Source organism: Anopheles cruzii, chromosome 2 (assembly GCF_943734635.1).
Source record: "Anopheles cruzii chromosome 2, idAnoCruzAS_RS32_06, whole genome shotgun sequence".
Taxonomy (NCBI): Eukaryota; Metazoa; Arthropoda; class Insecta; order Diptera; family Culicidae; genus Anopheles; species Anopheles cruzii.
Window position 1 is genome coordinate 40242435 of NC_069144.1, and position 26197 is coordinate 40268631.

The 26197-nt window shown below is 48.6% G+C and overlaps 6 protein-coding genes across 7 annotated transcripts; 4 read left to right on the top strand and 2 right to left on the bottom strand.

Moving 5' to 3' along the window:
- The first annotated feature begins 287 nt into the window (after positions 1-287).
- Positions 288-1592, top strand: LOC128277387 (transcription factor BTF3 homolog 4). Of its 2 annotated transcripts, none has more exons than XM_053015838.1 (2): positions 288-329; positions 426-1592. In XM_053015838.1, the coding sequence occupies exon 2, from the start codon at positions 465-467 to the stop codon at positions 936-938; it is 474 nt and encodes a 157-aa protein (XP_052871798.1). In that variant the 5' UTR covers positions 288-329; positions 426-464; the 3' UTR covers positions 939-1592. The 2 variants fall into 2 exon arrangements, with proteins under 2 accessions (XP_052871798.1, XP_052871797.1); XM_053015837.1 differs by lacking the exon at positions 288-329 and adding an exon at positions 335-369.
- Positions 1593-2323: 731 nt separating this feature from the next.
- LOC128277887 (eukaryotic translation initiation factor 3 subunit J) lies at positions 2324-4356 on the bottom strand. Its single transcript, XM_053016490.1, has 6 exons — positions 4196-4356; positions 3944-4029; positions 3620-3736; positions 3218-3530; positions 2996-3135; positions 2324-2926 (listed from the first exon to the last, which is right to left on the bottom strand). The coding sequence occupies exons 1-6, from the start codon at positions 4209-4211 to the stop codon at positions 2864-2866; spliced, it is 735 nt and encodes a 244-aa protein (XP_052872450.1). The 5' UTR covers positions 4212-4356; the 3' UTR covers positions 2324-2863.
- Positions 4357-4681: 325 nt separating this feature from the next.
- Positions 4682-5374, top strand: LOC128277776 (60S ribosomal protein L29). The gene is made up of 4 exons (XM_053016298.1): positions 4682-4754; positions 4835-4895; positions 5002-5066; positions 5156-5374. The coding sequence occupies exons 2-4, from the start codon at positions 4859-4861 to the stop codon at positions 5282-5284; spliced, it is 231 nt and encodes a 76-aa protein (XP_052872258.1). The 5' UTR covers positions 4682-4754; positions 4835-4858; the 3' UTR covers positions 5285-5374.
- Positions 5375-5431: 57 nt separating this feature from the next.
- LOC128279066 (E3 ubiquitin-protein ligase TRAIP) lies at positions 5432-6850 on the bottom strand. Its single transcript, XM_053017788.1, has 2 exons — positions 6735-6850; positions 5432-6671 (listed from the first exon to the last, which is right to left on the bottom strand). Exons 1-2 carry the CDS (start codon positions 6845-6847, stop codon positions 5432-5434), a joined length of 1353 nt encoding a protein of 450 aa, XP_052873748.1. The 5' UTR covers positions 6848-6850.
- Positions 6851-8327: 1477 nt separating this feature from the next.
- LOC128269321 (protein rogdi) lies at positions 8328-14465 on the top strand. Its single transcript, XM_053006760.1, has 5 exons — positions 8328-8338; positions 9352-9724; positions 10306-10509; positions 10591-11079; positions 11692-14465. Exons 1-5 carry the CDS (start codon positions 8328-8330, stop codon positions 11758-11760), a joined length of 1146 nt encoding a protein of 381 aa, XP_052862720.1. The 3' UTR covers positions 11761-14465.
- Positions 14466-18755: 4290 nt separating this feature from the next.
- Positions 18756-25303, top strand: LOC128279067 (NADPH-dependent 3-keto-steroid reductase Hsd3b5). The gene is made up of 4 exons (XM_053017789.1): positions 18756-18786; positions 23966-24073; positions 24173-24592; positions 24690-25303. Exons 1-4 carry the CDS (start codon positions 18756-18758, stop codon positions 25301-25303), a joined length of 1173 nt encoding a protein of 390 aa, XP_052873749.1.
- The last annotated feature ends 894 nt before the right edge of the window (positions 25304-26197 follow it).

Sequence of the window (26197 nt, forward strand, 5' to 3'; positions counted from 1 at the left end):
TGGGATAAATTTCGTTACTGCGCACGGATTGCTAAAAAAAACTATGCACGAATATTTCAGTTTAATTAACTGCTTTTGCTTGCTTTTCTGGGAACTGAAGATAAATTTAAATTTAAATTTTCATGTAAATATTTTCCCAATAAATGCTTTTCCGTCGTTTGAGCACTGGAACGGGCGATATATTCGCATTTGAGCGGCGTAGCAAACTGGCCAAACTCGCCTACTGCGGCAAACTTCGCCTACTGGTCGAATTGGCAAAATGAAGGCATAAGCTCAATCATCGAGCATTGGGCCTCTCTTTCGTAGGACGATTGTCACAATTTTCACATGTGCGTTTTACCGACTCCGGCTTTACAGTGCAAAATTAAAGTAGTTTTTCGCTAACTCCGTCTTTGTTTCCATTCTCAAAAACCGTCACATTTCAGTGCAAAAGCGGCCCTGCGGCTAGTGAAACGGTAGCAAACATGAACGCAGAAAAGCTGAAGAAGATGCAGAATGAGGTGCGCATCGGAGGCAAAGGCATGCCCCGCCGCAAGAAGAAGATCGTCCACACGAGCTCGGCCGTCGACGACAAGAAGCTGCAGATGTCGTTGAAGAAGCTCGGGGTTAACACTATTCCCGGCATCGAGGAGGTCAACATGATAAAGAACGATGGCACGGTGATTCACTTCAACAACCCAAAGACGCAAGCTTCGCTTGCCACCAACACGTTCGCCATCACCGGTCATAGCGAAACGAAGCTTATTACGGAAATGTTGCCGAATATCATTTCGCAGTTGGGACCGGAAGGTTTGAACCAGCTGAAGAAGTTGGCCACCGCGGCGGTCGCCGAGGAAGACGACGATGTGCCGGAGCTGACGGAGAACTTTGAAGAGGTGTCGAAGAAGGAGGCGGAAAGTGGCAGCCAAAAGACACCAGAAGTTCCTGTCTCTTCCTAAACCGCTTCTCCGCTTCTGTTTCGCCGCACCACCCCGCCTCTATAAAACACATACACCACATCTTTCCCGCGCTCGGTTCCTTTTTGCTCTTTCCGAACACGAACACTCACCCACCACGGTGCCGTATCCCTTTCACGTCTAACATTTTCTGTACACCGTGCAAATTGCAAACGTTTCTTAGGCCGCCTGTAATGGGTTTGCTTCGCTGAGTTATCAACAGTTGTGTGGACAAGAGGGGTCGCTTTGCTTGAGCGATGCTACTCGATAGTACGGTGAAATTGTAAGAATTATAAAAACGATAAACAAATGCACTCCGTGGCGGTCCTGTACCGGCACGGAGTGCACCAAATCAGTAAAACGCTGCATTTATAATGTTCTCATAGTAAAGAAAAAGATAGATAGAGAAGAACAAGGATTTGACCTTCGACGATTGTTTCGACGTATTTACGCATCTTTGGGAAGATTCAAAATTTAACATACTCAAACCATTGGTATATTGGATGAGAAATTTATATGGTTCAATGGATACGAAAGCTGTTTGCGAGTTTACAGAGAAGCTAGAGATCAAGACAAAGCCACACGTTCAAACTGCTGCTGTCGGCTTTTCGCGAATGTAATCAAAAATCGGCGAGAAATAAAAAATTGAAAGCGAGAACGGTAAAGAGAATCCAAATGTGTAACTATTCATTTTGCTACAGTTGTCCGGATCGTTTCGGATTGTCTTTCGCCGACACTGCCGGAGAGAGTCACATAAGCCGGAGACCGGACCGGCCGGAGACAACAATACGTGCGTTCTTCGCCACAAATTCGGTCTCTCTAAATATAGATCGGTGGGCAACCCTCGTGGTGTTTCCTTTGCGTATTTCCATTCCGCAATCATTACAGAATGCGTTTTGGACATCTTTTTATCGTTCTGCCAGAACAAGCATTGCGGTTTGGCGGCTAACCATAGCATCATTCATCCATTGATAACAGAAGGGTAACGTAATCAACAGCATTAAATGGCCTTTGTTTCAGCGGCTTGCAATGTTTACCAGAATTGACTTCCGCAAGGAAACGAGTTTATGCGTGTGAGTTCGCGGTCTGTCAGAATTGTGTGTTCGAGAAGGCCATGATGCAAAAAAAAAACGCGCCCGTTTGAGCTTTTCAATGCAGCGAAGCTTCTACGGAGTGCGTGCAGTAGTCCAATTGAGTCGGTTCACTGGTGTTCTTTTGAACGCGAGTATTTTCTAATATATCCAATAGTTTTAGGGTTTTTTCCCCGTCATCACGAATCATAATCAACGCTTGCTTTCTGTTTACCTGTTTACCACCTTTTTTAGCATAATTTTACAGTCATCGTTCGAACAATTTAAACACAATCGTCGACTTTTTGATTTGCAACCTTTCTTTATTTACAATCGAGTCGCTATTGTTTTTTTATGTTTTACACATTTTCGCCTGCTGCAAACCGTTATGAATATGATTGGCGCGGAAGCATATTCTAGTTATATGCATCCGCCCCTGAAAGAACAAACGCTACGTACGTAAGTGCCGAAGTTGTGTTGAAGGTAGATTTATCCATTGGTTGTTATTGTTGTGTTACGATGTTTTTTCGTTTTCTTTCTACTTTTTTACTGTTTTGTAAATATTTTCTATCCTATATTATTTTTTTAATCTTATTTCAAACAACGTTCCATGCGTAACGTACCGGTGACGGTGTCATGTTGAGTAAGACAGGGTAGACAAATTGAATTTAACAAAATAACAAAATACCGGAACACTGACAAGAGAATACACCGTGTAATGTAAATACGTAACTTTAGCCCTTGCTCGGCTTCCTACGGGGTGTGGTTGACGCCATTCCCTGTTATGACGATGGCGATGATGGCGCTGATGGTGAACGGCTGCGGCGGCGGATATTGCCTTCGTACGATTGGTCGCCGTTACATGAAATCATCAAACTCGTCGTAATCGTCATACTGGTTGGTGTACTCGTTGAGCGTCGACTAAAAGTGCGATTGAGATTTGTCACATGAGTTGTTTAGCCGGAGGATTTGCAAACTTCCAATACATACGTTGTCACCTTCGACGCGCAGTTTGACCTTCACTTTGCTACCCTTGGTCTTCTTTGGTTTATCACCTTTCTCGACCTTTTGCTTCTCCAAGTACAGGTTATCCAGTGTGTTCTTTGCCTTTCGAATATCCGCCGAAGATACTGTCGAAAGCGAAACAGAAAGGTGACGAATGACGAATGGAGCAACTTCTCAATGCCAAGAGTTCTCTCAGTTTCAACTTACAACTGGCAAACACTTTCAGTAGCAGCTCTTCCAAAAATCCCTGGTACTCGCTGTGGGCTCGATAGTTTGCAAACTTTTTGCTAATCGCTTCCGCCAATTCACTAAACTCTTCCTTGCTAGTCGGATGCATTCCATCGATACCACCAGCGCCACTTGACATGGACGTGATTCCTAGCGTTTCCATCGCCGTCTTCAGGTCATTCTCTTCCTGTAGCTTTTGCAGCCGCCGCTTTTCGGCGGCCCGCTGTTCCGGCGTGAGATTGGCTTCCCGTTCCTCCTCCGTCCGTCGCCGTTCTGCTTCCTGTTTCAATTTCTGTATTCAGGGAATTGAACCAGTTGGGGCATATGTTTTGTAATCTTCCGACAATGGACACCTAGTGTTGGCTGTTGGCCACAACTTACCTCTTTGTCTAGAAGTTTCTGTTGTGCCGTTTTCTTCGGTTTTCCATCCTTCGTGGGCGTTTCCCCCTTTGGTTCATCTTTCTTTTCTTCCTCCTCGTCATCGTCTTCCCAGTTATCCTGTTGGCGAAGGGGTTACGGAAAACTACTATTACGAATGGCATTGTGTAGAGATTGCATTTCGAAATAACATCACTAAATGATCCATGCCGTCCCAAGACCTAACTATAGCTATTGTGGATGTGACACAGCGTCAGTGGTGGCCCCGCAACATTCCCAAACACTTTTACTCTGCTTATACACGTACACAGAGGAACTGGTTCATACCTTTACATCATCTTCGTCTTCACCAGCCCATTTGTTCACGGCCGCGGGGGGGAACGGCTCGCCCCCTTTCTGCTCAGCCAGTTGCTCTAGAATGGCACAAAAATATCACACACCACGGTTAAGGATGCACACGCTGGCCACAACAGAACATCGGGAGCAAAGGTGACAATGCATGTATAGAAAGCACCGTCGTGGCAATGCAAGGTACACCTTTGGCACTGCACTGCGAGACCTCAGAATGTGTTTACGTACCCCAATCTTCTTCCATCGCTCCAAGTGCTAATGGTCCGCGTGGAACTTCACAAGCTGGAGATTCCGTAGCACCTTCTTGTTGGAACGGATTTCTATATCCTTTCCTTGCACAGCCCGAACCAATCTCGTCACAGACAGCAACCGTCGTGGTGACTTTTAGCCTTTCCTTTTTGTTGCTTCTTTTTTTCCTTACCCCAATAGTTTGACAGCTGGATCGTGGATTTGCGAACTTTGGCGTAATTAATAAACTTTTAACTAATGACAAAAACCGTAATATGAATGTATTATCGAGCGCGAAATGCATTTTTTTACTTTCAGTTCTACTATTTGAGCAATGTAATTGGAACAAGGCTCATATTAAGGAAATATGTGAAATTTTTTTAAGTTCCATCATAATGATGAGCTCATTTATACCAGTCGAGTGAGCTTTCTAGTTTGACAAAACTTCGATTTCCGTCGATTGACGTTTCAAACGTCAATGCCACTGTGCTCTCTTTCCGGTTTCTTGCTTCGCGTTGAAAGGTTGTTGTTCGACGATAGTTTAGCAAATTTGTACCAGGTATGCGCGATAAACGAGTCTGAGCGATGCGAATATCGGTTCGAGGTTTATGCTAATGATAAGTTACTCTTTCTGGGTAGGTACAAAGCAATTAAGCAAACACAATGGCCAAGTCGAAGAATCACACCAATCACAACCAGAGTAAGTGCCGAACTGGATGAAGAGCGGAAGGCGTTCCGTTTAACTTTCTGCAGACTCGCTTTATTCTTAAAACTTGAATTAATCGCCCTGTTTCTTTGCTCCACAGACCAGAAGGCGCATAAGAATGGCATTAAGAAGCCTAAGCGTCAACGGTACGAGTCCACCCGTGGTGTAAGTATTCGCGTCAGTGCGTTGCAGACCCGTTTATGTGGTTTTGTTGCTGCGTTTTGTTCAGTGACGAATGTGTATGTCATTTCCAGATGTGCCAGAAGTTCCTGCGCAACCAGCGTTTCTCGAAGAAGGGCAACTTGCCGCAGGAGGAAGCACTGAAGCGTGCCGAGGAGCGCAAGACGAAGAACGCTGGCCTACCCGCCCCGGTTAAACTGTAAACAGTTTTATTTCCCGAATGCCTTGGCTTTGCTAGCAAGCAGTGGACGAGGAATGATAGGAGATGCAAAATAAAAAAGGGGTACATGGAAGTGAGTGTGACTTAAAATTCAAAAGTTTATTGTAAAAACATTCACCCTGACGTGGGTTCACTTGCCAACGATGTTGGCTATGTCCAAGTCTGCTATTATATCGAGCGCGTTTTCGCCGGTCAGTTTTTCTCCGTTCAAAATGGTCGATGGGTGTCGTTTGAGTTTGCCTGTCTTTAATCGCGCGGTTACGGTAGATGACGTGAGTATGAAACGAGGCTTATTCTCCGGTTCGCTGTCCGGTTCTGAATTATTAGACGAGCCCAAAGATAGAAGAGAAGAGCCTCCTTTGATGGACGATGACGGTCTTTGATGGGCGAGCAAAGAAAACTTTGATGACGATGCAGTGGCGATGGATGTGGCAGGGACTTTACTGGTTGCTCGAACGTCTTTGGAATTGCACGAGGACATTGGTTTAGAACTAAGCCCGCTACGCATCAGTGGGGCCAGGCCGAGGTTGCTAGTTTTGATGCGTAAATAGGGCGAGGTAGAATTAACGATTTTTCTCACTTTTTCCGACAACGGGGTACTGCTGTTGAGGTCTTCTTCCATCATTGGTCGTTTCCGTCGTACCGGTGGCTGCTGATCGGGAGTGTTGACTATTACTGACGCCTCTGGCGAGGCACTTTCAACCGAAACATTATGGTGTTCCGCTTTGGCCGAGAGCTGCTTTACTTGCTGCTCAAGCCGGTATATTTCACTGTCACACGATGAAAGGTTCTCTTCGAGAGTTTTTCGCTTTCGTCGTTCCTCCATCAACTCGTTCTGCAGGCGATGTAGTCGGTCGGATTGTTCCTTGCGCCTAATCTCCTGTGCCTGTAGCTCACGTTTTAGCGTTGCGGCGAGTGCAATGACGGTTGCCCTACTCGTATCACTGGCTAGCATCTGATCCACTTCCTGGACCGTTGCTTTGAGGGCTTGCTGGATCGTGGCATAGGATTCAAGCCGCGGTTTAAGCATATCCAGCTCTTCCTTCATCTTCAGCATACAGTGCCGGTCGCCTCGCAGCATGTCTATTTCGTGTTTGTACAGTGACAGTGCCGACTCCTTAGAACGTAGTTGCTCTTCCAGACCCAGCAATGTTTTCCGCATCTTTTTCTGCTCATCTTTATGCTCCCCAGACCTTTTCTGCTGGTCCTTCAGGTTTTTCTCGGTTTCGTGAAGTTTGAGCGTCAAATTGTCTAACTTTACCAACAACTGAGTACCGTCTTCGCCCGATGCGTTGGCCGCTACGTTAAAGTAGACTTTTACCAGCTTCGACTCGATGCAACGATTTCGGCATTGGGGACATGTTTTCGATCTGCGGCCGGGTGAAGAACATTATTCATGGCACAGTAGACGAAGTTTTCCCTACGGCGCTTACCTTTGCAGCCACTGCAGGAGGCACACATAGTGGAACATATGTCCACAGGTGGTGCTGTGCACATCATCCGACGGTACGAACAGATCCGAACAAATGGCGCACAACAAATTCATAACGCAAAGTTCTGTTGTCCTGTGATAAAAAGGTTACCAGGGATAAACAAAATCTTTAAGATTTTGTTCATAAAAATAAACAGGGCGCTTCGCGCTCGCTCAACATACTGTAAATCGACTGACATTTGTTTTGATTTTGCTTTCGCCCAAAGTAGCTCATTTCGCCGTGACGTTTTGTGGTGGCGAATACAATTTCAAAAGTTCAAAAAGTTCGATTTCAAATATTCCCAATTTACAATATTGCAACATGAGCGCAATGGTGTAATTTATCACATGACACACGTTGTTTTTGCATGTAAAATAAGGAATTTATCATCGTGTGTACTTTTAGTTCTCTAACTAACTTATCCCAATAACTGTGTTGTAACGCATTTATTTTGAAATGATGCCGGTTCAATCCTCATAAGCCCCAATCGGAAGTCGAACAATTGCTTTCAATTAACCAAGCACGGCAGCACGAAATGTATAGCACCTTACGTTTTCCCATCATTGTCGTTAATTTTGCAGTGCCATTTTTAATCTCTGGATCAACCACATCCGCGGCTCCGCGAACTTTTCGCCAAGATGACCTGATACGATGGGCCGATTCCGATGCGTCACGCTGTTACCTCGGCGTGATGATGTTTGCCTGCGAAGGTCACGCTGGAACATGTGCGATCACATGGTTCAGCTGATTCTCGCGTAAGCTTATCAGGCGCTTATCAGTTCTTCGGTGAAGACAGTCTTTCGATACACAATGCCGCCACAAACCTAAACACACACCGTCACAGGCCGGAGTAAGAAGCGAAATACACCAATAGTATGTCGAGGGGGCGAGGAGATGAAAATGGAATCACCAAACGCCGGTACGCGCGCCTCGTTATCTTCGTACACAGCCATGTCCGTTCGGGGCCCGCGACGGAAGGAATGGAAATAAATAAAACGAAATCACAAACTAGTCAATCAGTGGAGGCAGCTCGAGGAGCATCGGGAGTAGTAGCATCACTCGTGGCAGTTCCAGTGGTGGTCGCCATCAATTGTGCTTCTTATGTTCTTCGTTTACAGTCGACCGGCTCAATCTGCTGCCCGTATTCAGCATCAGCTCCCGTCCCGTGCATGCCGGTAGAACGTCTTCATACGAGTGTGACCGAGTTTTTTGAAAGTTTCGCGTTGGGTACTTACAGTGCGCCTCTGCCTATCAACATCCAAATCATCGCGACACCTTTACTTGTCTCTCTGTTGATTTTTATCATTATCGGATCTCTCCGCCCAAACCCACCCAACGCCGGGGGCTCAATGTGTTGATCACGCGGGCACCGGTTGAACGAATTCTCCAATACCGCGTTGTGGGGTTCGACATTTTAGGCGACCTTGTTCCGCTGTTCGAGTAACCGGAACGTCGTTGCTACCACGAGATCTACTAGCTTCCGCACCCATCAGTTGTTCCATATAGGTAGTTCGCAAACAGTAGCCCTTTCTCCGTAACCGTTGAAGCTGCATCATGCTACGATTGTAAGTATGCGACAGTAAATCTTATCGGTGATACCAAAACTCAAGTGGCTAGCTGGGTGATCATAATCACACTTTCACTATCGTTGAACGCTTACTTAAGTGATTGGACATCGTCACAGTGTGTCTCGTGATTCGTGGAACGTGAATTTGTTCAATTGGGTCGCCTTTGTGTGCGATGCTGTTTCGTTTAATCGTTCAGAGGTTCGGAGAGTGCTGAGCGACGAAAACAAAGCATATAAAAAGTGGAGCACCTTTCAAGCATCAGCCAGGCAAGCCATAATTATCATCAGCTGGAGAGCTACGGAAAGATCAGAGATAAATCTTACAGACACACACGAAAGAGAATAAGAAGCTGAGTGAAGATTTGAATTTGGCTCTCTGATAAGCCAAACAATAAGGTCGTGACAGTGATAGGACGTCTTTTAAACAGGTTACTCCTACTAGACCAGTTGGTGTTAAAGAAAGAACACGTGCTCAAGGTGTTTGCGATCGGAATGGACACGTTCGGGAGATGCGAGCTGCTCAATTCACACGTTTTTTGTCGTTCTGTCGTTTTCTTAAAAGGTTTTTTTTATCAGTTTAAAGTGTCCCCGCGCGCGATATCGGTTGCCTTCGGGAACGGTCAGTAGTCGGGTATTTGAGCTATTCCATAGTCGAGCAGTGCGATGGCCTTCGAATCGAGCAGTTAAGGGCATACTTCGGTTGTCACACTGACAGCGATTCGTTCGCCCGAAGAGGAGTTTTAAGGAAATCGTAAAACAATCAAAACATTCACTAGCAATACGCTGGAACGCTCGTTGTGGTCTCCGTCCTCCGGGTCACCCCATTAATTTTAGCGGGCGACGGAAACGTTGCAAAAATCGACAGTAAAAATTGCAGACAGAACGATCAGCGTTTCGTCACGGGTGTTTGCAGTGTTCCGTTGCGTGCGCTTAGTTTGTTGTCCATTTGATCCATCCATCACTGCGGTCGTGTGGTCCATCACTTGCTTTTCCTCTCCCTCCCCACAACAGCAGCGGATCGAACTGGTTTACCAAACCACACTCGAGGCGAAAGAGTGGCAAGAAGGTGAAGGTAACGTTTTCCGACCAACTTGACTCGGACGGGAGCACCAGCAGCGGCCCTGCCACGGTTAACCCGAGCCCCTCGTCGCAGCGATCCAATTTTCTGGAAAACATTTTTGGGTCATCCAAAGACTCCTCAAAAGCGGTCCCCAGCGGTCGATCGGCGGCGTCGAGTGAGTTTGATCGCGGTAGCAGTTTGCGGCACAGTCTCACCGCGGGCGTTACTGGTTCGCCTGGCGGTCCGTACAACCGTCGACCGCCCGCGCAACGGAAAGTAGGCCAAAGGATGGCCGACTGCGAGAAAGAGGAAGCATCGAATTTGGTAAGCGATGACCAAAATAAATTGATCGCATGCTAGGGAGATGCCCCTGTCTTGTCTTATCTAGTGACACCAGGAGCTCCGGTTGAGTTTCCACCCGTTTGCGTCTCTATAACCCGTGACCCTCCCGTGATGGCGCACTTAACGCCGGTATAATTATGATTACGTATGCATAATCGATCGCGCGGTTGCCGTGAATTCATTCGAACCAATACCTGTACCGAAGCCACCATAGAGTGGGGAAAGCAATGATAGTGCAACGACACTCTCGTCCCCGTTATCGGTCCTTTGAGGCACATGGTGGGAGGTGACGCGGCGCGGCGTTTCTGCGCTCAAGTGTTCTAAATTTATCTACAAGGTTGTTCACTTGCCATGCAAGCCCTTTTTGTTGTCATGTCGTGTTGTCAACTCTTATGTTTGGGACATTTATTTCAACCTACCGCCCTCGTTTTACGTTGTTCCGCTGCTTCTTAATCGAATATCCTTGTAAGGCTGGCCGTTTTTAACTCTCGCTCTCTCTCTATCTCAATCGCTTTCGTTGCGTGTTGTGTCCATTGCGTGTGTTTTGCCCGTCGTCGTCACAGCAGGTGGAATTCGAGTGGGTGCTGCACGAGGAGGTCCATTCGGTGTTGAAGCAACTTCACGCCATCCTGGTGGAGTGTGCCCACCGATTTCCGGTTCCGCTGTACGGCAACGAAGGCAAAAAACAGGACAAGTTCGTGCTGACTGCCGCGCCGGAGCAGCTGAAGTGCGTCGTAACGCTGACCGGTGATAGCATAACGCATGCGGTACGTTTATCCTCGCTGGTGAACGGATCGGAAAAGGGACGATTTAGAGTTGTTTCCGATGTTTTCTCTCGCCCGCCGCAGGATATCAACTTCAAGGTACAGCGACAGCAGCAGCAGATACAGCGCACCTCGATTACGCAGGACTACCCGTGGAAGATACAGCAGGTGCAGGATGCGGCCAACCACTTGCAGCAAGCGATCAACCACATCGACAACGTGGACAGTGCGTACCACTTCAAGACGTCCGATGAGGTGCTCCACGTGCTGGGCAACATCCTGGGGGCACTGCAGCGGGGCCGCACGTCGCTCGTGGTGCCGCGCAAGAAACCGATCGACGAGCTAATGAAGAGCCGCAACATGAAAGCCCTATCGCCCAATCTGCCGGAGGATCTGGCCATCAGTTTCTACATTCAGAGCCATAAGCTGATCTTCGTGGCGTACCAGCTGACGAACTTTCAGGGCACGATGAAGTTCGACTCGTGCCAGGCCGAATGCTCGGTGCCGTGGCTGAACGAGGTGCTGGTACTCTTTACCGTCGCACTGCAGCTTTGCCAGCAGCTGAAAGATAAGGTAAATGTTCACAAGCCGCAGTGGGATGGGAAACGGACAAACTACGGGCTATGGGCAACGGTAATAGTTTCATTACACGTTTTCCGCGCTAATCACTCGCCTGGGTTGCAAGACGTTGGCAACAGTGTCGCCTGTCTGGCTTCCCGTTCCGGGGTAAGCTAATTAGATTACTTTACAACCTAATGGATGCAGTTCTTTATGGTGGGTCATTCATTTTTCCTTCATTCGGTGAATGATACTGCGCCGGCAGAGGACCGTATTCGCCGTGTTATTTATTTACGTGTCCCAGATATGTGGATACTTGTAGATAGTTGATACTTCTTATCAACGAGGTGTGATTCATTTGTCGTATAAATTGACTTGAAGTGATAATTCTTCGATAACCCGTTTACATCAATCAAATGTTTATCAATATCATTCAGTAGCTTGCCCATTCACCGCGTTCGGTTGACTCATCGGAATGAGATTTATTTGGCATCATTTCTAAGTCTCCCGTAATCCAATGTCGGCACCCGTGAGGTGCCGACAGTGGCCGACAGGTTTACAGCGCCGAAAGGCTTGCAACACCGACACTTTTTACTCATCGCACCCGTTTCGTTTCGATGCTTTCAGATATCAGTATTCTCGCAGTATAAGGACTTCACTGTTGGCTCGCGCTCACCGTCGGCTCTTTCCTACTGATGTCGTGCTTCGTGTGCAGCGTACGTGCCGTGCCCATCGTAGACTGTCGCATTGACCGTCCCAGTCGTCGTGTTCGCCGTGGTTAAACCACCGTGTGTTCAAAGGACAGCATAAACATTGAAAGAGCCGCAGAATGGCGGTACTTACGACCGAGGCAGTAGTCGCAAGCGATCGATTCGCGTTTGTGTGGAGCGCGGCTTTATTCACACGCGCCACCGTTTGTTGATGCATATGTTCATATTCCATGTTTGTTAACAAATTCAACACAACCGTTGTTACTAGCATTAGGCTAAGGAATTAAAATGGCCAAGTACCATGTGGCGCCATCATCTTACACCGGAATCCTCTCGCTCTTGCTCTCTTTCTCTCTTTGTGCCTATGTGCCATTGATCGGATGTATATGTAGACGCCGGAGGTTGAACTAAGAATGGTTGTACCCTGCAGTAGCCCTAAATGGTCGACACTGGCCGCGATCGGATGATGATCATGACAAACAAAAGGAACTACTATTCAGTAACACATTCTTAGCACGAACATTGTTTGGCTAAATGTACTTTGTTTCCGAGTGTTGAACGCTGAAACTAAGCTAGGGAAGGAAATTGGCACCCTTTCCCGGCATCATCGAAACCCATGCAAATAGTAGAACGCCAAAACGCGGGGCAGACAAATGACCGCTAGGTCCGCAAATTGTTCGCCGGCGTCCAGTTCAAGAAGCGTCCCATCTCGGCCTACGGTAAGCCAATAAAAGATTGGCTTTCACGCTGTAATATACACAACACCCAACATGTGATAATATGCCAGAAACCCAGAACAAACGTTGATCGTAAGCAAACTGTTAACCGGGTTGCGTTTGACTGACGGGGAAGGGGAGTGTCGTTGGATTAGCTTGAATCTCTGCTAACTGAAACAAGCGACGAGAACGGTACGAAAGACACACGCTGTTCGCGTGTGGAGGCCTTTTCGGTGAAGCAATCAATGATCAGTTAAATTAAAACAAAGAAATTACCGTTCGTAAGACAAAATTAAAAGCTTTTCTACAAGCACCCGGTAGGTGAGGCGTGACGAGACGCGCGGATTAGCTAGAATACGCACATTTTAAACTTCTCTCCCGTTGATCGTTCGTCAATTTGCGCTAGTGCGATGCAAAGAACGATGCTTAGATTTTATGTTGCAGGTTCGTTGAGAGTGTGCGCATTTTATTTGCCATTCATTGTTTATGTTTTAACTTGTTAATCGAACAAAATAGCAGTGTACGGAGCGAGAGTTTTGCCGTGCCCTTGTTAGCGATTAAAACAATTAATAAATGTATCTACTTTAAATGCATTTCTTGAGGATCAGCAGTTTTGTTTAATTTAACCATTCGTCTAATCAAGTTACTCTTCTTACATCAATGGTCATACATTGTATCATACAAACAATATTAGAATACGCTCCACACCATGGGTCGGTTGACTTTCCACTATTTAAACGACAACACGTGTGTATCAAAATGATCTCATTACATTGAGTGGTTTGAAATTTGAAAAGAACTGAGTTGTTACGTCGCTAAAAGGCACATGAATGAATGAAGTAAAACAAAAGAGAAAACTACGGCAAACTGTTTTTAAAACACGTAATTAGAACTAACATTGAACGTCAATTGCTTTAACAAGTTTTTAACATGTGACTTTGTTCCACTGTGAACATCGTTTTATTTGGCTTTTTGCTCGTTAGTATTCCCAACTAAAACACTAATCAGTCAGAGTGTAATAATGAATTGATACACGTATATACATATGTATGGTTGTTTCATCATTACTTAAACATCCGAACGGGTGTTTAAAATATTACCCACTAAAAATTGATCATTAATAAAAAGAGCACGAGAAAACTTGAAGACATTAACAAGAGCCCATGGTCACAAACATTAAATGTACGTGCACTAGTTCGGTTAACTGCGGATACAAGTCCCGACGGTCGCAGGTTATCGAGTTAATTGCGATGTTTTTTTCGGTCTGACAGACGGTCCTGAAGTCAGATAAATCGGCCTTCAATTTAATTTAATGATGAAAAGTGAAAACAGTTAGGCCGGTAAGCAATAAACGGAAATCTTTCGGCCCGTTTTGGACGACCAGTGCACACCCTTTTCAGTTTGACTAAAAGCTAGTAAATTAAAACAAATAATAACCCTAATCGCAGCGGATACGCAAAAATAAAGACAATAATAACGTGTAGGAGAGCAGTGAAAAGACACAAACATTGAGAATCGTTGCGAAATCTACAGCATTTTCAGTGTTGGCGGGTAAAGCGAAGGCCAAACTTGTAAGAGGATGATTGATTGCCGTCTTGTGTAATTAGGGTTTCTCTAGAAAGTTAGCCAAAAAAAAAAACCATCGTAATGTTGAGGAAATGAGATACCGAATTGATCCCAACGTAAACAATAAATCGGAAAATAAAGCAGTCGGAACAAACAAATAGTCTCTCCTCCAGGTTCGCATAATGCGGCCACACAAGGAGGACGATGTGTGAAAGGTGCATTATTTAGTTCACAGCATAAAACAACATAAATGGTATCGCACGGCATCGTTTGCCCGCTGCACCGTAGCAATAATAATGGATACAGTTACCGAGAATGACTAAAAATAATCCATAGCCGAAAAAACAGGGACATCATGTTGTGCGTGTTTTTCTTAATTGTACCAAACCCCGCGGAGGTCAGTGCCGTATCCGGATCCGTTAGTTGGAAAAATATAGAGAAACAAAAGAAAAACCTTTTTCCCGAAAACGTCGTTGAAAGAAACAAGTTGTGGGTTATTTATGGCTTATTTTTATAGTTAGCTTTCAATTTTTATATTGTTTTATTGTGACTCTTTTTCAATGGCAAAGTGCGGTGATCATCTTATGGCTGTCGGAAATGACTTCCAGCCGAGGCTGGGGAAGCAGCTCAATGGACATGTAACTTTTTGCCTTGAGCTTCGCACGTTGCCGCGCTGGCTTTGAATCGGTTCCTTGGCACTTACAATCGTTATTTTTACAATATTATGCGTGAAGGTATAGTTCATTGAACAATTGGGCTGGCCAGACACTATTTATAGACTTATGGAATGGCAAGGCTGCGCTAACTTCGTAGCTCATAATCCTGCTCCGTTCTTTTGTCTGAAAAAAGAATGGCAAGGTTAAACATCAGAACGTAGTTAATGGTTTTAGTAGTGACTCGTCAATCGGCCCAATCGGCCTGGCGCAGTACACTAAAGTGAGATGTTAACAATTGAGATGACGGAAACACTTCGGATCAAAATAAAGCTTTCGTACTACAACATGAAAAAAGACCACAAAGCAGCTTGAATGAAAGAAAGGCGCTGAAATGCATTGAGGAAACAACAAAAATGGCAAAGAGGTAAGCAAAATCATAACATAAAAAGAGTGAGGCAACGGTAATAACCAAAAACCTGCCCCAACATAATGCGCACATTGTCGGGTGTGCCAATTGCGCTCAATTTTCGTCTATGAATCCAGTGGATGGCGGTTTTAATAACAAATCAATTAAAGGCAAAGAAAAAAACAACATTCTGCTCAACCATCATCTTCACACGACGTTGGCGTCCGCGTTTTCGGGCATTTCGAGTGCCGGTGACCATGCCGCGCGAGCATCGGCGCAAACATATCCGTAACAACAGTGCGCGTTGCCTGCGATGCAAGTTTAAAGAGATTCACCCACCGCAAAGGGGGACGCAACGATAATTATAATAATAATGAACGGCACGGTTGTTGTGGCCCCGGGCACATGAAAGCGCCGTCAGCCACACATTCGGCGGTGTGGCTCATGTTTCGCGATGTTTCCGCTTAACAAAATACAACAAACAAATTTAAAATAAAACAGTTCAGTTTTTTCAACCTTACCCGGTGCGTGACATGTTCGGTTTGCTTTAGTGCCGGCTTTTTAGGCCACATTGCCCAATGATTGCTTGCAAACACTATGTAACAGGTCGGTCGACCGGGAAGTTCGAAAACGAACAAGAAAGAACAAATGCGATACACGGAAAGACATGGCCACAGAAATCACGCAGGAAATCCCTACCGGACCGGAACTGGTTTGGTGGTCCCTTTGGTGCTCATCTGGATAAGGGATCAAAGTAATGCGTGCGGCGTGGTTTGTGTATTAGCAGAATAAAGCCCCCAAAGGTTACATTTCTGTAATCACTGCCATGATAGAACGGAGGGATTTCAGTTTTGGTTTATTACTTGATGCAACTTAAACATTAATTACAGTTCGTTACTCAAAACAGTGAACCTTCCTTGCAATCAAACAGAACGAAAACGTACCTCCCTAACCCTTCGTATACTTAAAAGCATCGGTAGGCATCGGGCGGTGGTTGCCGTGACAACCCGGCAATGGTTCCATTGTTCGATGTCGCGTGTCGCCGCGAAGAGAGGAAGAGGATTCCGGAGGCGAAAGAAGTCCAGGCTCCGCTCAGGGTTCACCGTACTACCGATTAAATCGGGCGACATGCGTTGTGCAGTTTAAATTGCAATTTGCAAAAACGAAAAACGAAATACAGACCAAAATGATGAAATAAACAACCGGAATGCGTAGTGAGGTAGTAATTGATCTGCGTTTGAGATTGTTTCGCATTGTAGCGCACGATCGAAGCGCCAGTGGCTCGCAGAGTAAAGCGTGACGGAGTTGAAGAGGAACCGAAACGGGGCAGGGGCCAACATAAAACGGTTCCACAAGGGGAAGGAACAAAAAATCGGCCCGCACCGTAAGCGTAAATAATTACGCTGAAATATGATAAATTTAATTAAAATTAGTGTTAATTGATTTCATTCGGAAAATTATTGTCAGCATTAACATGTTCGATTGTGTTGCACTGATTGAGTCCGCACCGATCTGCTGCCTACCGGCTTTGGTTAGCGGGGCCACAGGTCCGGGGGCTGGCCCCCGGAAAACCGTGGGTTGCGCGTGACGCGCGAAGAGGTTACGTAGGAGATCCATGCATCGGATGGTCTGCCATGTGAAGGCTAATCAGCATAAAGTGCAGCTAAATTAGTCTCTAAATTGTGCAATCAATTAAGGAGTTGCTTATCATTTCGACACTAACCTTCTCGTGCCGTCGGTACGTCGCACGAAAAGAAAGTTTATTCACGTCAACATGTAATTAATGAATGTCGCCCGGGAAGCGCTTTTAGAGTGCTAATTTGTGGTCAACTTCCCTTACGCTGTGTGTGTGTGTGCCGTTCATCGAAGGACATTCATCATCCTCGGCAGCAGCAATTTGCCAGCGCCCCTATGGTCTCTGCACTCCTCCTACGGTTGTGACCGGAAGCACCAGCTTTGCCAGCATCACATCCCCTGTACCGAGCATGCGGACATAGGTGACCTCTCGCACATGCACAAAAAAACACTGTTGACTTTTTGAATTTCGGAAATTAATCAATTTTACTGCAACGCTCTCGGCGGCGTACCCGGGGTGGCCGAAATGGATAACGCCGAAACTCGGAGTTTTGGCCAGCGCCGAGAAGTGTGATTTGTTGTTTGCAATAAAGCTTCAATTTGTGCCGATTATCTGTGCACGTGGATGGGTCGCCACGCCAAAAAGGGCGCTAACGTGTGGACGGTTGGGTCAGTAAACACGACACAACGAGTGCTCCGAACCACTGATTAGCCCTTACCAACTACTATCGTCCGAGGGCCGATTTGTGGAACTTGTTGCTGGTGTTTTGAAACTCGTTCTCGTTCGTTTGAAACCGAAGCTCATTTTCACGACGACAGCCCGTGACGAATCAAACAGCAAGCACCTCTTGCTAACAAGCAACACGGATCTCCGCAGGGGGCGCCAAGAGCATCGATTTTAATTAAAAGATGCTTATCGCAAGTAGTGCCAAACATCGCCTAAAGAAAAGCACAAATGTCGTCAACAAAGAAGAGGATGATGGATCCAATCCAACCATCAATCATCTATGATTATTGCACAAAACAAAACGAGCCACCAAAAAGGCCAGAGTTACAGAGTCCCAAAAACTTTAAAAGTCGAATCCCCTTCCGTTGGGCCAATTTTGGGTGGGAATTTTCGGCGCCCCGAGGTATTTCACCAATATTCTCACGCACAAAAAAAAAGCAAGAGATTCGGAGCGTGCACCGACCGTCCGCCGCGTTGCATAATTTTTTGTGTGGCCCCGCCGGGAACTTTTAGCTCCGCTAAGTCTCTGGTCTCTGTGTGTGCTACGAAAATAAAGAAGTTCGGCCCGAGAGCGGGCTCCCGGGAGCGAAAGCTCCGGCACGTTCCTGCGGTATCTCGCCTTCGGCTGGCCGCCGCCGCCGAAGATCTAGCCTAAAAACCAGCAAGAAAAAAAAGCCCCCAAAGGCCGATCGCGCAACGGCCACGGCCGCGATCTCGTTCGTTTCCCTTTCGATTGTTGTTTTTCGGTTTCGGGTGCCAGCGGCGGCGGCGGCGGCGGCGGCGGCGGCGGCGGCGGGTGCGTTGGTGTTGGTTGCCGACGGAGACAGTTTCCAAAAATCGTGTCTTCGAGCGGCCCGTCGATCGGCGGCCGATCACAGTCGGTGGGTTAGTAGCGCGAAGCTCGCACGCTTATCGCAGGCCCCAGAGAGGTGTTTCCGGCGAGAGGAAGTTTCGTCCATCGGGCAGAACCCAGGGTTTGTGCCACGGCACACCGATACGGCCTCGGACGGCGGCGTGTGAACAACGTTTCCTTGACCAACCCTGCGGCGGGTGGCAAAGAGTGATTAGCGAGTGCGGATGGTCCACAGAAATTAGATCTTCCTCGCGAGACGCGCGATCTTGACCATTGTGGATGCGAACGGGTGAAACATTCGAAGCGAAACGACCGCGAAAAAGATCGCGAGCGCCGTGTTTTTATTTTCCCAAAGTTGGTCCACCAAAAAGTGGGGGGCCCAGTGACAAAGAGAATCGGTGGTGACATTCCGACGCCCGACGAAAGCGAAAGTGTTCGGCGAGAACACGGTTCAAAATAGAATAATGGAAACACCAGATAGCATGGACAGAAAAGAAACGGTGTTAGTGACCGGTAAGCACTACATTAAGCTACTACTGTGATGTTTAACTATTGTGATTCTTTATTTCGCAACTCTCGAATACCGATCTAAGGTATGAGATCGGTATTCAAGAGTTCACGAAATAAAGGCAGTCGCGTTAGTGGCGGGGTTGTCTAAATACCAGACGATGTTGCAGCGACGACAGTGGTCCCCACGTTATCGCAAAAAGCCAAATGGATTTTATGCAAATGGGCAAACTTCTGCCCAAGAGTGTGTCCTGCTGGCTACCAGGATCTGCGCCGCCCCGGCGAATGAATGGATGATGAAGAGTTCGGCCCAGACTTTCAGCCGAGAGCAAACAAACCAAAACAACACTCGCTTAACATTGGGCGAAAGCTTTTGAACCGAATGTTCAAGGCCCCCAAAACCTGCTGATCATCCCAACCCACAGCGTCGCCGGGAACGGTCCCGGGTAACGGCACTTGAAAAAAACGCGTGACCTTGCAATTACTACTCCGGCAATGCAATTACTTCTTTCACTCTCGTCTCGTGCGCTGCAATTCACCTGCACACGGGCAAGGGCAGCCCGCACTTAGTACCAGCACCAACCCTCCCCTTCACACACGGAGGGAGACACGGGTTGAACTTCACCTCGGCAACGGCTTCGGCTCTCGGAAGACGATTAAATAACCCAAAATCTGGAGGGGCCACCGAAAATGGGGATCGAACATTTGTGTTAAACGACCACCGCGACGACGGCGACGCTCGCCCGGGCCATCCTGGAGAGGGGAGGCCCCCCACCCGTCTGTGAGGCAATCGGATCGCGGCGAGTTAGTTAACAAGCGCGTCTTTGGTTTAATCTGCGTCTTACTTCATCGTGCCGGAGCAACGGACGAATGATACGTCGCATTTTTGGTCGGTGCCCGGGCCCTGTTATGTATTTATTCCATTTTGGAAATGGCCAACACGCAGAAAGCTATCGGACGAAAGGAAAAAAAAAACCATGGCAAGGAGTTTGGAAATCGGCCGTTACTAAACCGTTGGGTCGGACGGATGCAGGGGCTTAGAGACGCGTATGGTGAGCCGCCGCGACATCGGCGTTACGTAAAAGTTTACAAACTTTTCGTTTTATCTCCGGCGCTGGGCCATCGAACTCCGCCGGCCGTTCCGATGGGTCCCAGAGGCGTGGGTTTTTTAATATTGAGCAGATCGTAACCCACCGGCGCGTGTCGATTGGAGCGGACCAAGTTTTCGGTGCCACGCATGATCATTAGCTGATTTGCCGGAGTCGGAGCTTTCCAGAAGCAGTTTCGAGTGAGCGAGCGCCGAGGAATAATGTTGACCTTGATGCGTCGCGATGCTCGTCCGAAACCTGCACACTAGCGGTGAAACCGGACCATCATCCGGGCCAATTAGAAACGCCGCATGTCGGCCCCAAAAGGAAGCCTATTTGAGAGTTTTTTAATTCTTCACACGTTATCGTAACCGTGGGGCCCCCGGACACCTGGTGGATCCAATCGAGATCATCATCACGCTTGGATTGGGGCACTTTTCTCTGCGTCGGCGGAAATTGATTCGAACGTCAACAATCTAATGCGGCGAATTTTCTGGGCCCTCCCCGTAATAGCTTCCGGTCACCGGCGCGCGCGTGAGGGTTGCGTTTTGTCATCAATTTTCCGGTATTTCGGGCGCCGAAAAGATTACAAATCTGCTCGGTCGCTAACCGCGTGACGTGGCACGAAAATTTAATAACCACATTCCGCAATTCCACCGGCACCGGGGACCGGAAGTGCTCGAAAGGTTAGGGTACTCTTTGTCCGTTGGATTTTGATTTCGTTTCCTGCACAGGTTTAAAACCCGTGTTGTTGCGCGCCAAAAACCACGTTTCATAAGCACCGTTGGCACCGTGCAATGGCTTATGTTCGAATGGAGCCTGCATTTTCACCATTTTCGCGCCCCGCACTCACAGACGTTCGACGGCACGAGCCTGGCCTCGAGTCGGGTCGCGGAAAATGTGCCGTGCGTGGGCAGAACCGTAGAGCAATTTTCCATCCACGGCACTCGGCTGCCAGCCGAGTGCCGATTGCCTTGGAGGCTGAGCCTTGGCGGGGCCAAAATAAATCATGTGACGCACGCAGCGCCACCGGTTCGGCCCGGCCAGCGCCCACGGGGCGGGAAAGATTGACTTTCTCGTGACGGTGGAACCGAACCATCTTTGCGCCGTGGCCTCGCGCGCACCGAAGGCTGGCCACGGCACACGGTGTGACTTTTTATCCTCGCGTTTCCCCCAAAAACCTGGTCCGAACCCAGATTCACGGCGAAACGCGCGGACCGTGAAGGTAAACAGAGCCGGGCATTGATTGTTGGCGGCGTTGATTCGTGTCCCGTTTGCCACGTGTCCGACGGAATCTCCATTTATTTTTGTAAATTCGAAAGAAATACAAGTTTGTGAATGGCCACCGCCACGTCCCAGGATTGGCCCAGGATATAGTTTAGAGTTTGTTGGCATGTTCTGTCGAAGAGCAGAGAGTTTAAAAAGGTTTAAAAATTCAGGAAAACGTTAAGTTGTGTGTTCAGCAACTCCGCACGCCATGGCGGTGATCCGCAAACCCGATTGATCGGGGCAAACCGTTCTGTCGCTCCTGGTTGTGGGAAAGTATCCAAATTAGCATATTAATTCCAGGGCGTAAGGGCTCGACCGGATAAAATTCATTCATTTACCATTCCCGTTCGGTCTCGGTTCGGTACGGCGGATTCAATCACGCCCGTCCGAAGTGGCGCAAATGGCACTTCCTGGCAGGAGCGCTATCTCTCTGCAGCAAGGGCGAGCTACGCCATCCATCGACTCGGGCAGATCCACCCGGTTTTCGCTAGGTGCTTTCGTTGATTTTAGATGATGGATTTCCGGAATGCGACAAAACGCTCTACCCGCGCACGACGGAGAAAGGATTCGCAACAGCGCACAGAGCACAGAGCGTGCGACAGAGTGCGAGAAAGTTCCCGGCGAATCGTCTATCCTGTGTTGGCCTTTGGCCTCCAGGCGAGGGTTTATTTAAAATTCAAATAATGTGTAAATACAAAATCAAAACGACGGCGATGATGATTCTATCAACATAATGAATCTGTAATATTGGCGCGCCACGCAAGCCATTGACTGGCGCTCGTGGTACGGCACGGTGACGCCGGGAAAATGAGGAAAACGAACGTATTTTCACTCAGACACCACCCGACCCGAATCGCTATGGCCCGGTCCTGTTTGTGTACTTTGCCGGTTTGATGCGCTTCGACGTCCGGATCCCCGCGGGGCGGATGGGTTGCCTGGGGCGGCGGCGTTTGTTGGTTCGATGCTGAGGAGCCCAGCTCGGGACGAGACTCTACTACACAACTCTGCCTCGATATTTACTTTTGCAGCGGAGTGGCCGATTCGTCGTCGAGCGCAGAGTCCGGGAGTTGCTGCGACGTGGTCACTTTTGGACGGGTCCGGAACCGAACCGAACCGAACTTTATTTCAAACGACAATCAACCGCATTCGCAGTTTGTTGATCGATATCATTATGAGCGCCAGTGCGTCAATGCACCCACGTAGGGGGTTAATTAAGCCCTCGGGTTGTTTTTTTCACTATTAGCCTGTGCTCGGCGAGTGTGGTGGCACCATCATTGAGGCGTCATTTTGTGTGTCAATTAACTACATTCTATAGGCAGCGCTCGAACGGAACAAATTGGACCGTTAAGTGGGCCACCGTCAAAGGCTAAAATAAAGTCACACATATTGCGCTTTTTGAGGCAATTCGGGGTCAGTCGGTGTTGCGGTGTTTGATGTCCTTAGTGCGAAATCGAAACCTAATACGGATAGGCTTGAATCCGTGAAGCTGATTGAGCTTCTGAAAAATCCCGGGTCTCCGAGGGCCCCGATCGCTTATCATTCGTCCTCGGCGTGTGTTCGCCTTCGTGTACATCCGCGAGACGCTCGGGAGGTAATCAGCGTTCGCGCTGGCGGCCATCGTCGTCGGATTCGTTTAATTCCGTCACCTTCACCTCCGACCAAACCCTGGGAGCGTCTTTGGCTTTCACACGACGACGACGAATGGGATTTATTTGACTTCTCCGGTCACCGGTCACCTTCTAGGGCGTGCGCACGCGCGCGTGGCTGATTGATGTAACGGAGCGTAAGAAAAGTTAAAACAAGACTTCGACTTCTCAGCCTGGGTGGGGGGGGGGGGAAGGTTCCGGATGCTTAAACCGGTTTCGGAACGATCAGCGCGATCTACGCGGCCCTGTTGGGTTGTTTTTAAAATGGAAAGGATTTATTTTTCAAATCTTTTAAACTACACACACGCGCTGAGTTAGGAGCGCGGTGACGCAACGCCATCAAAGGCTGTATCCAAATTCGACGTAACACTAGAACCAGTTTTTAGTTCAATAAACAACTCGTGGCGAACTTCGTCCCGCCGGCCCGTTTAGGACTGTAGCTAAGGACTAGGAGGACGTTCGGGGCACATTATTTGTTGATCCTTCTCTGTTCCTTGGCCTCTATAGGTTGATAAATTTTTGGGGACGACCGCAACCCAAGGAGTCCCGCTGCCGGGGGTTGGGGCATCGCGTAGCAGAGTAAAGTAGCAATGCGTCACGTTAAAATTGTTTACAGACGACAAACAATCAACCCGGGCGACTGACGAGTTCGCTACTTCGGCGACCCCGACATCTTGACCCGGTCCCCCGGCTTGTAGTCGGTGTCAAGGAGCAGTTTGCTGACCCCGGCATGGGTTTCCGCCTTCTCAGGACGATATTTGCCTTTACCGGGGGTGTCGTTGGGAGGGTCTGTTATTTTGTGCCATGGTTTCACAAAACAGTCAAACAACGCAACATCGCGCCTGGTGATGCTTTATTTGGGAGAACGGCCAAATTTGGGGCAGCTGCTTGGTAAGCATTCCGGAGCGAGGACCCGTCAGAGGGGCCCACCCGGTATCGGCTGCTGAGAAGCCCACCCGGGCTCCCGGTGGTTACAAATGAAATTGAATTAAAAAAGCAACGCTGATTGCTTCGTTGTTGCTTGTCACCGTAATGTCCACACCAGCAAATACCAACATAAATCATCGCATCGCCATCGCGTATAATAATAAGTAATAACCCCACATTACCCACATTACCCGTAATAAATTACCCAATTTGTAACCCCTGGCTCACCCTACCGTCCCTCCCTTTACTCCGTAGGTGGCTCGGGCTTCTACGGTCAGCACTTGATCCGGCTCCTCCAGGAGCGCGACCCCAAGGTTGGCGAAATACGAGTGGTCGACCTTAACCCCTACCAGAATCGCATAGGTAACGTACGGAAGGCGCGCGCTCACATTCCCTTTCGGGTGTCGCACGTCACCAATCACTCTTCCGCTTTATTATCATGCTCTCGCTCTCCCCCTGAAGGTCACCTCGGGAGCAAGAAAGTGGTCTCGATCGTTGGCGACATCTGCGACCCGAAGGCGGCCGCGATCGAGCGCGCCTTCGAGGGCGTCGACTGCGTGTTCCATCTGGCTGCGTACGTGAACTTCGACTTCCCACCGCACTACGGTGAGCTGCAGCGGGTGAATGTTGATGGTACGGCCCGGATCGTCGAGCTGTGCCGCCGGTACAGCGTCCCGCGGCTCGTGTTCGCCAGCGACTGCCTCATCCACATGACCCCGTACCTCGGGAAGGCCAACTTCACGATCGTCTGCAATCAGACCGAGCCCAAGACGAAGGTGCCGGCGAAGGAGAGCGATTTCCAGGTGCCGGGTTACGCGTCGTCCAAGTGGAGGGCGGAGTGTCTGGTGCTGGCCGCCAACGACACCGAGCTGGCGAACGGTGGTAAGCTTCGGTGTGACCGTGACAGGGACCGACCGTCGGGAGATGATGCGCATCGAACTTTTATTGGTCCTACTACTCCGTCGTATCCTCTCTGCAGGGAAACTGAAAACGATCGCCATCCGGCCACCGGTCATGTTCGGTGAGTGTGACGAGCGCTTCATACCGACCATCGTCAAGGTGGCGGTCAAGTTTAATGGCGCCATCCCCAAGATAGCGGGCCCGGGCGGCAAGCAGCAGATCGTGTACGCCGGCAACGCGGCCTGGTGTTTGGTGTGCGCCAAGGAGGGGCTCGCTAACAACGCGGAAAAAATCGCCGGCTACGCGGTGTTCGCGACGGACGAGTCGGGCATCGAGGACACGACCCGCTTCTGCCAGCGGATCTCGCGCGCCAACGAAACGCTCAAGATGCGCCCGTCCAGCTACCAGATCCCGCTGTTCATCACCTTCTTCCTGGCGTTCCTGCTCGAGCTGCTGGTGAAGGCGCTCCACCCGTTCACGAACATCCGGCTGCGGTATCCACCATGCGCACTGCTTTCGTACATGGCCTCGATCCTGCTGTTCAATCGAATCCGCGCGTCCATCTACCTCGACTACGATCCAATCTACAGCGAGGAGAAGGCCGTCTCCAACAGTGCGCTCTGGTACGAGCGGTGGTACCAGAACTACCTCCGGTCCCTGCCGGACCGTGATCTGAAGCGAAAGGGGAACTAACCGTGAGCGCGGCCCAGCGCCAGCTTGTAGCTAATACTCAATTGCGCGCACCCTCCCGGGGGGATGTTGCCCGGAACTATTGCATCGATTCTCAGTATTATCGCAGGCGCCGATCTGACCGCGAACCATCACTCCACTTCTTCTACGCCGGGACTACGCCCTGTGATTAGCACGAATTTCGACCGATTCCGGTGCGCTCCTTCCGGCAACCGTTTGATCAAAATTAACTTCGTGGTGGTTGACACTATTTATGGCTCGGTTTGGTTCGGAGTCAGCGGCAGTAATCCTTCATTTTTCGGTCGGTCAGGCTCTGCGGAGCAGGTGGTCCTTGCTTTTGGGCGGCCTAACGCATTCCGTGCGCAACATTCCGCGCCCCATTAGATAGCTTTAAGCTCGGAAGGACGCATCCATTTGGAGAGCAAGCCGATAGCGGCCTCCGGGTGCCGGGTGGTGTCACCGGAAACGGCTCAATCTCAACGCTATCCGTTTTCGTTCAAGGATTAAAAGTGCTGTAAACAGCGTGGTGGTGTTCGAAGATCACTTGGTACAATAAATCTTCTCTCTGGTCTGTGGTATTTTCGGGGGGTCTTGCGTCGTTTCATCTCTCTCGTGGCACTTTCTGTGGTCGCAGTGAAATAATTATCCGCAAAGGCCAAGACCCCTGGGTGCGCGGCACAATCTACGGAATTAATGGTAATAAACCCTGGCGGAAGATTGTTTACATTAATCAAGGTATTTGCTTTAAAGCGCTCGCGGAATCGCGGTGGTCTCCGACAGACGGATCCCGCGAAAACCGGCCCCGGAAAACTGCCTGGAAATGATTAGGAAATTAAAACCATAATTATGATTTCGATGGCTGATGATTTGCGATTCGCGAAATAAATATATATATCT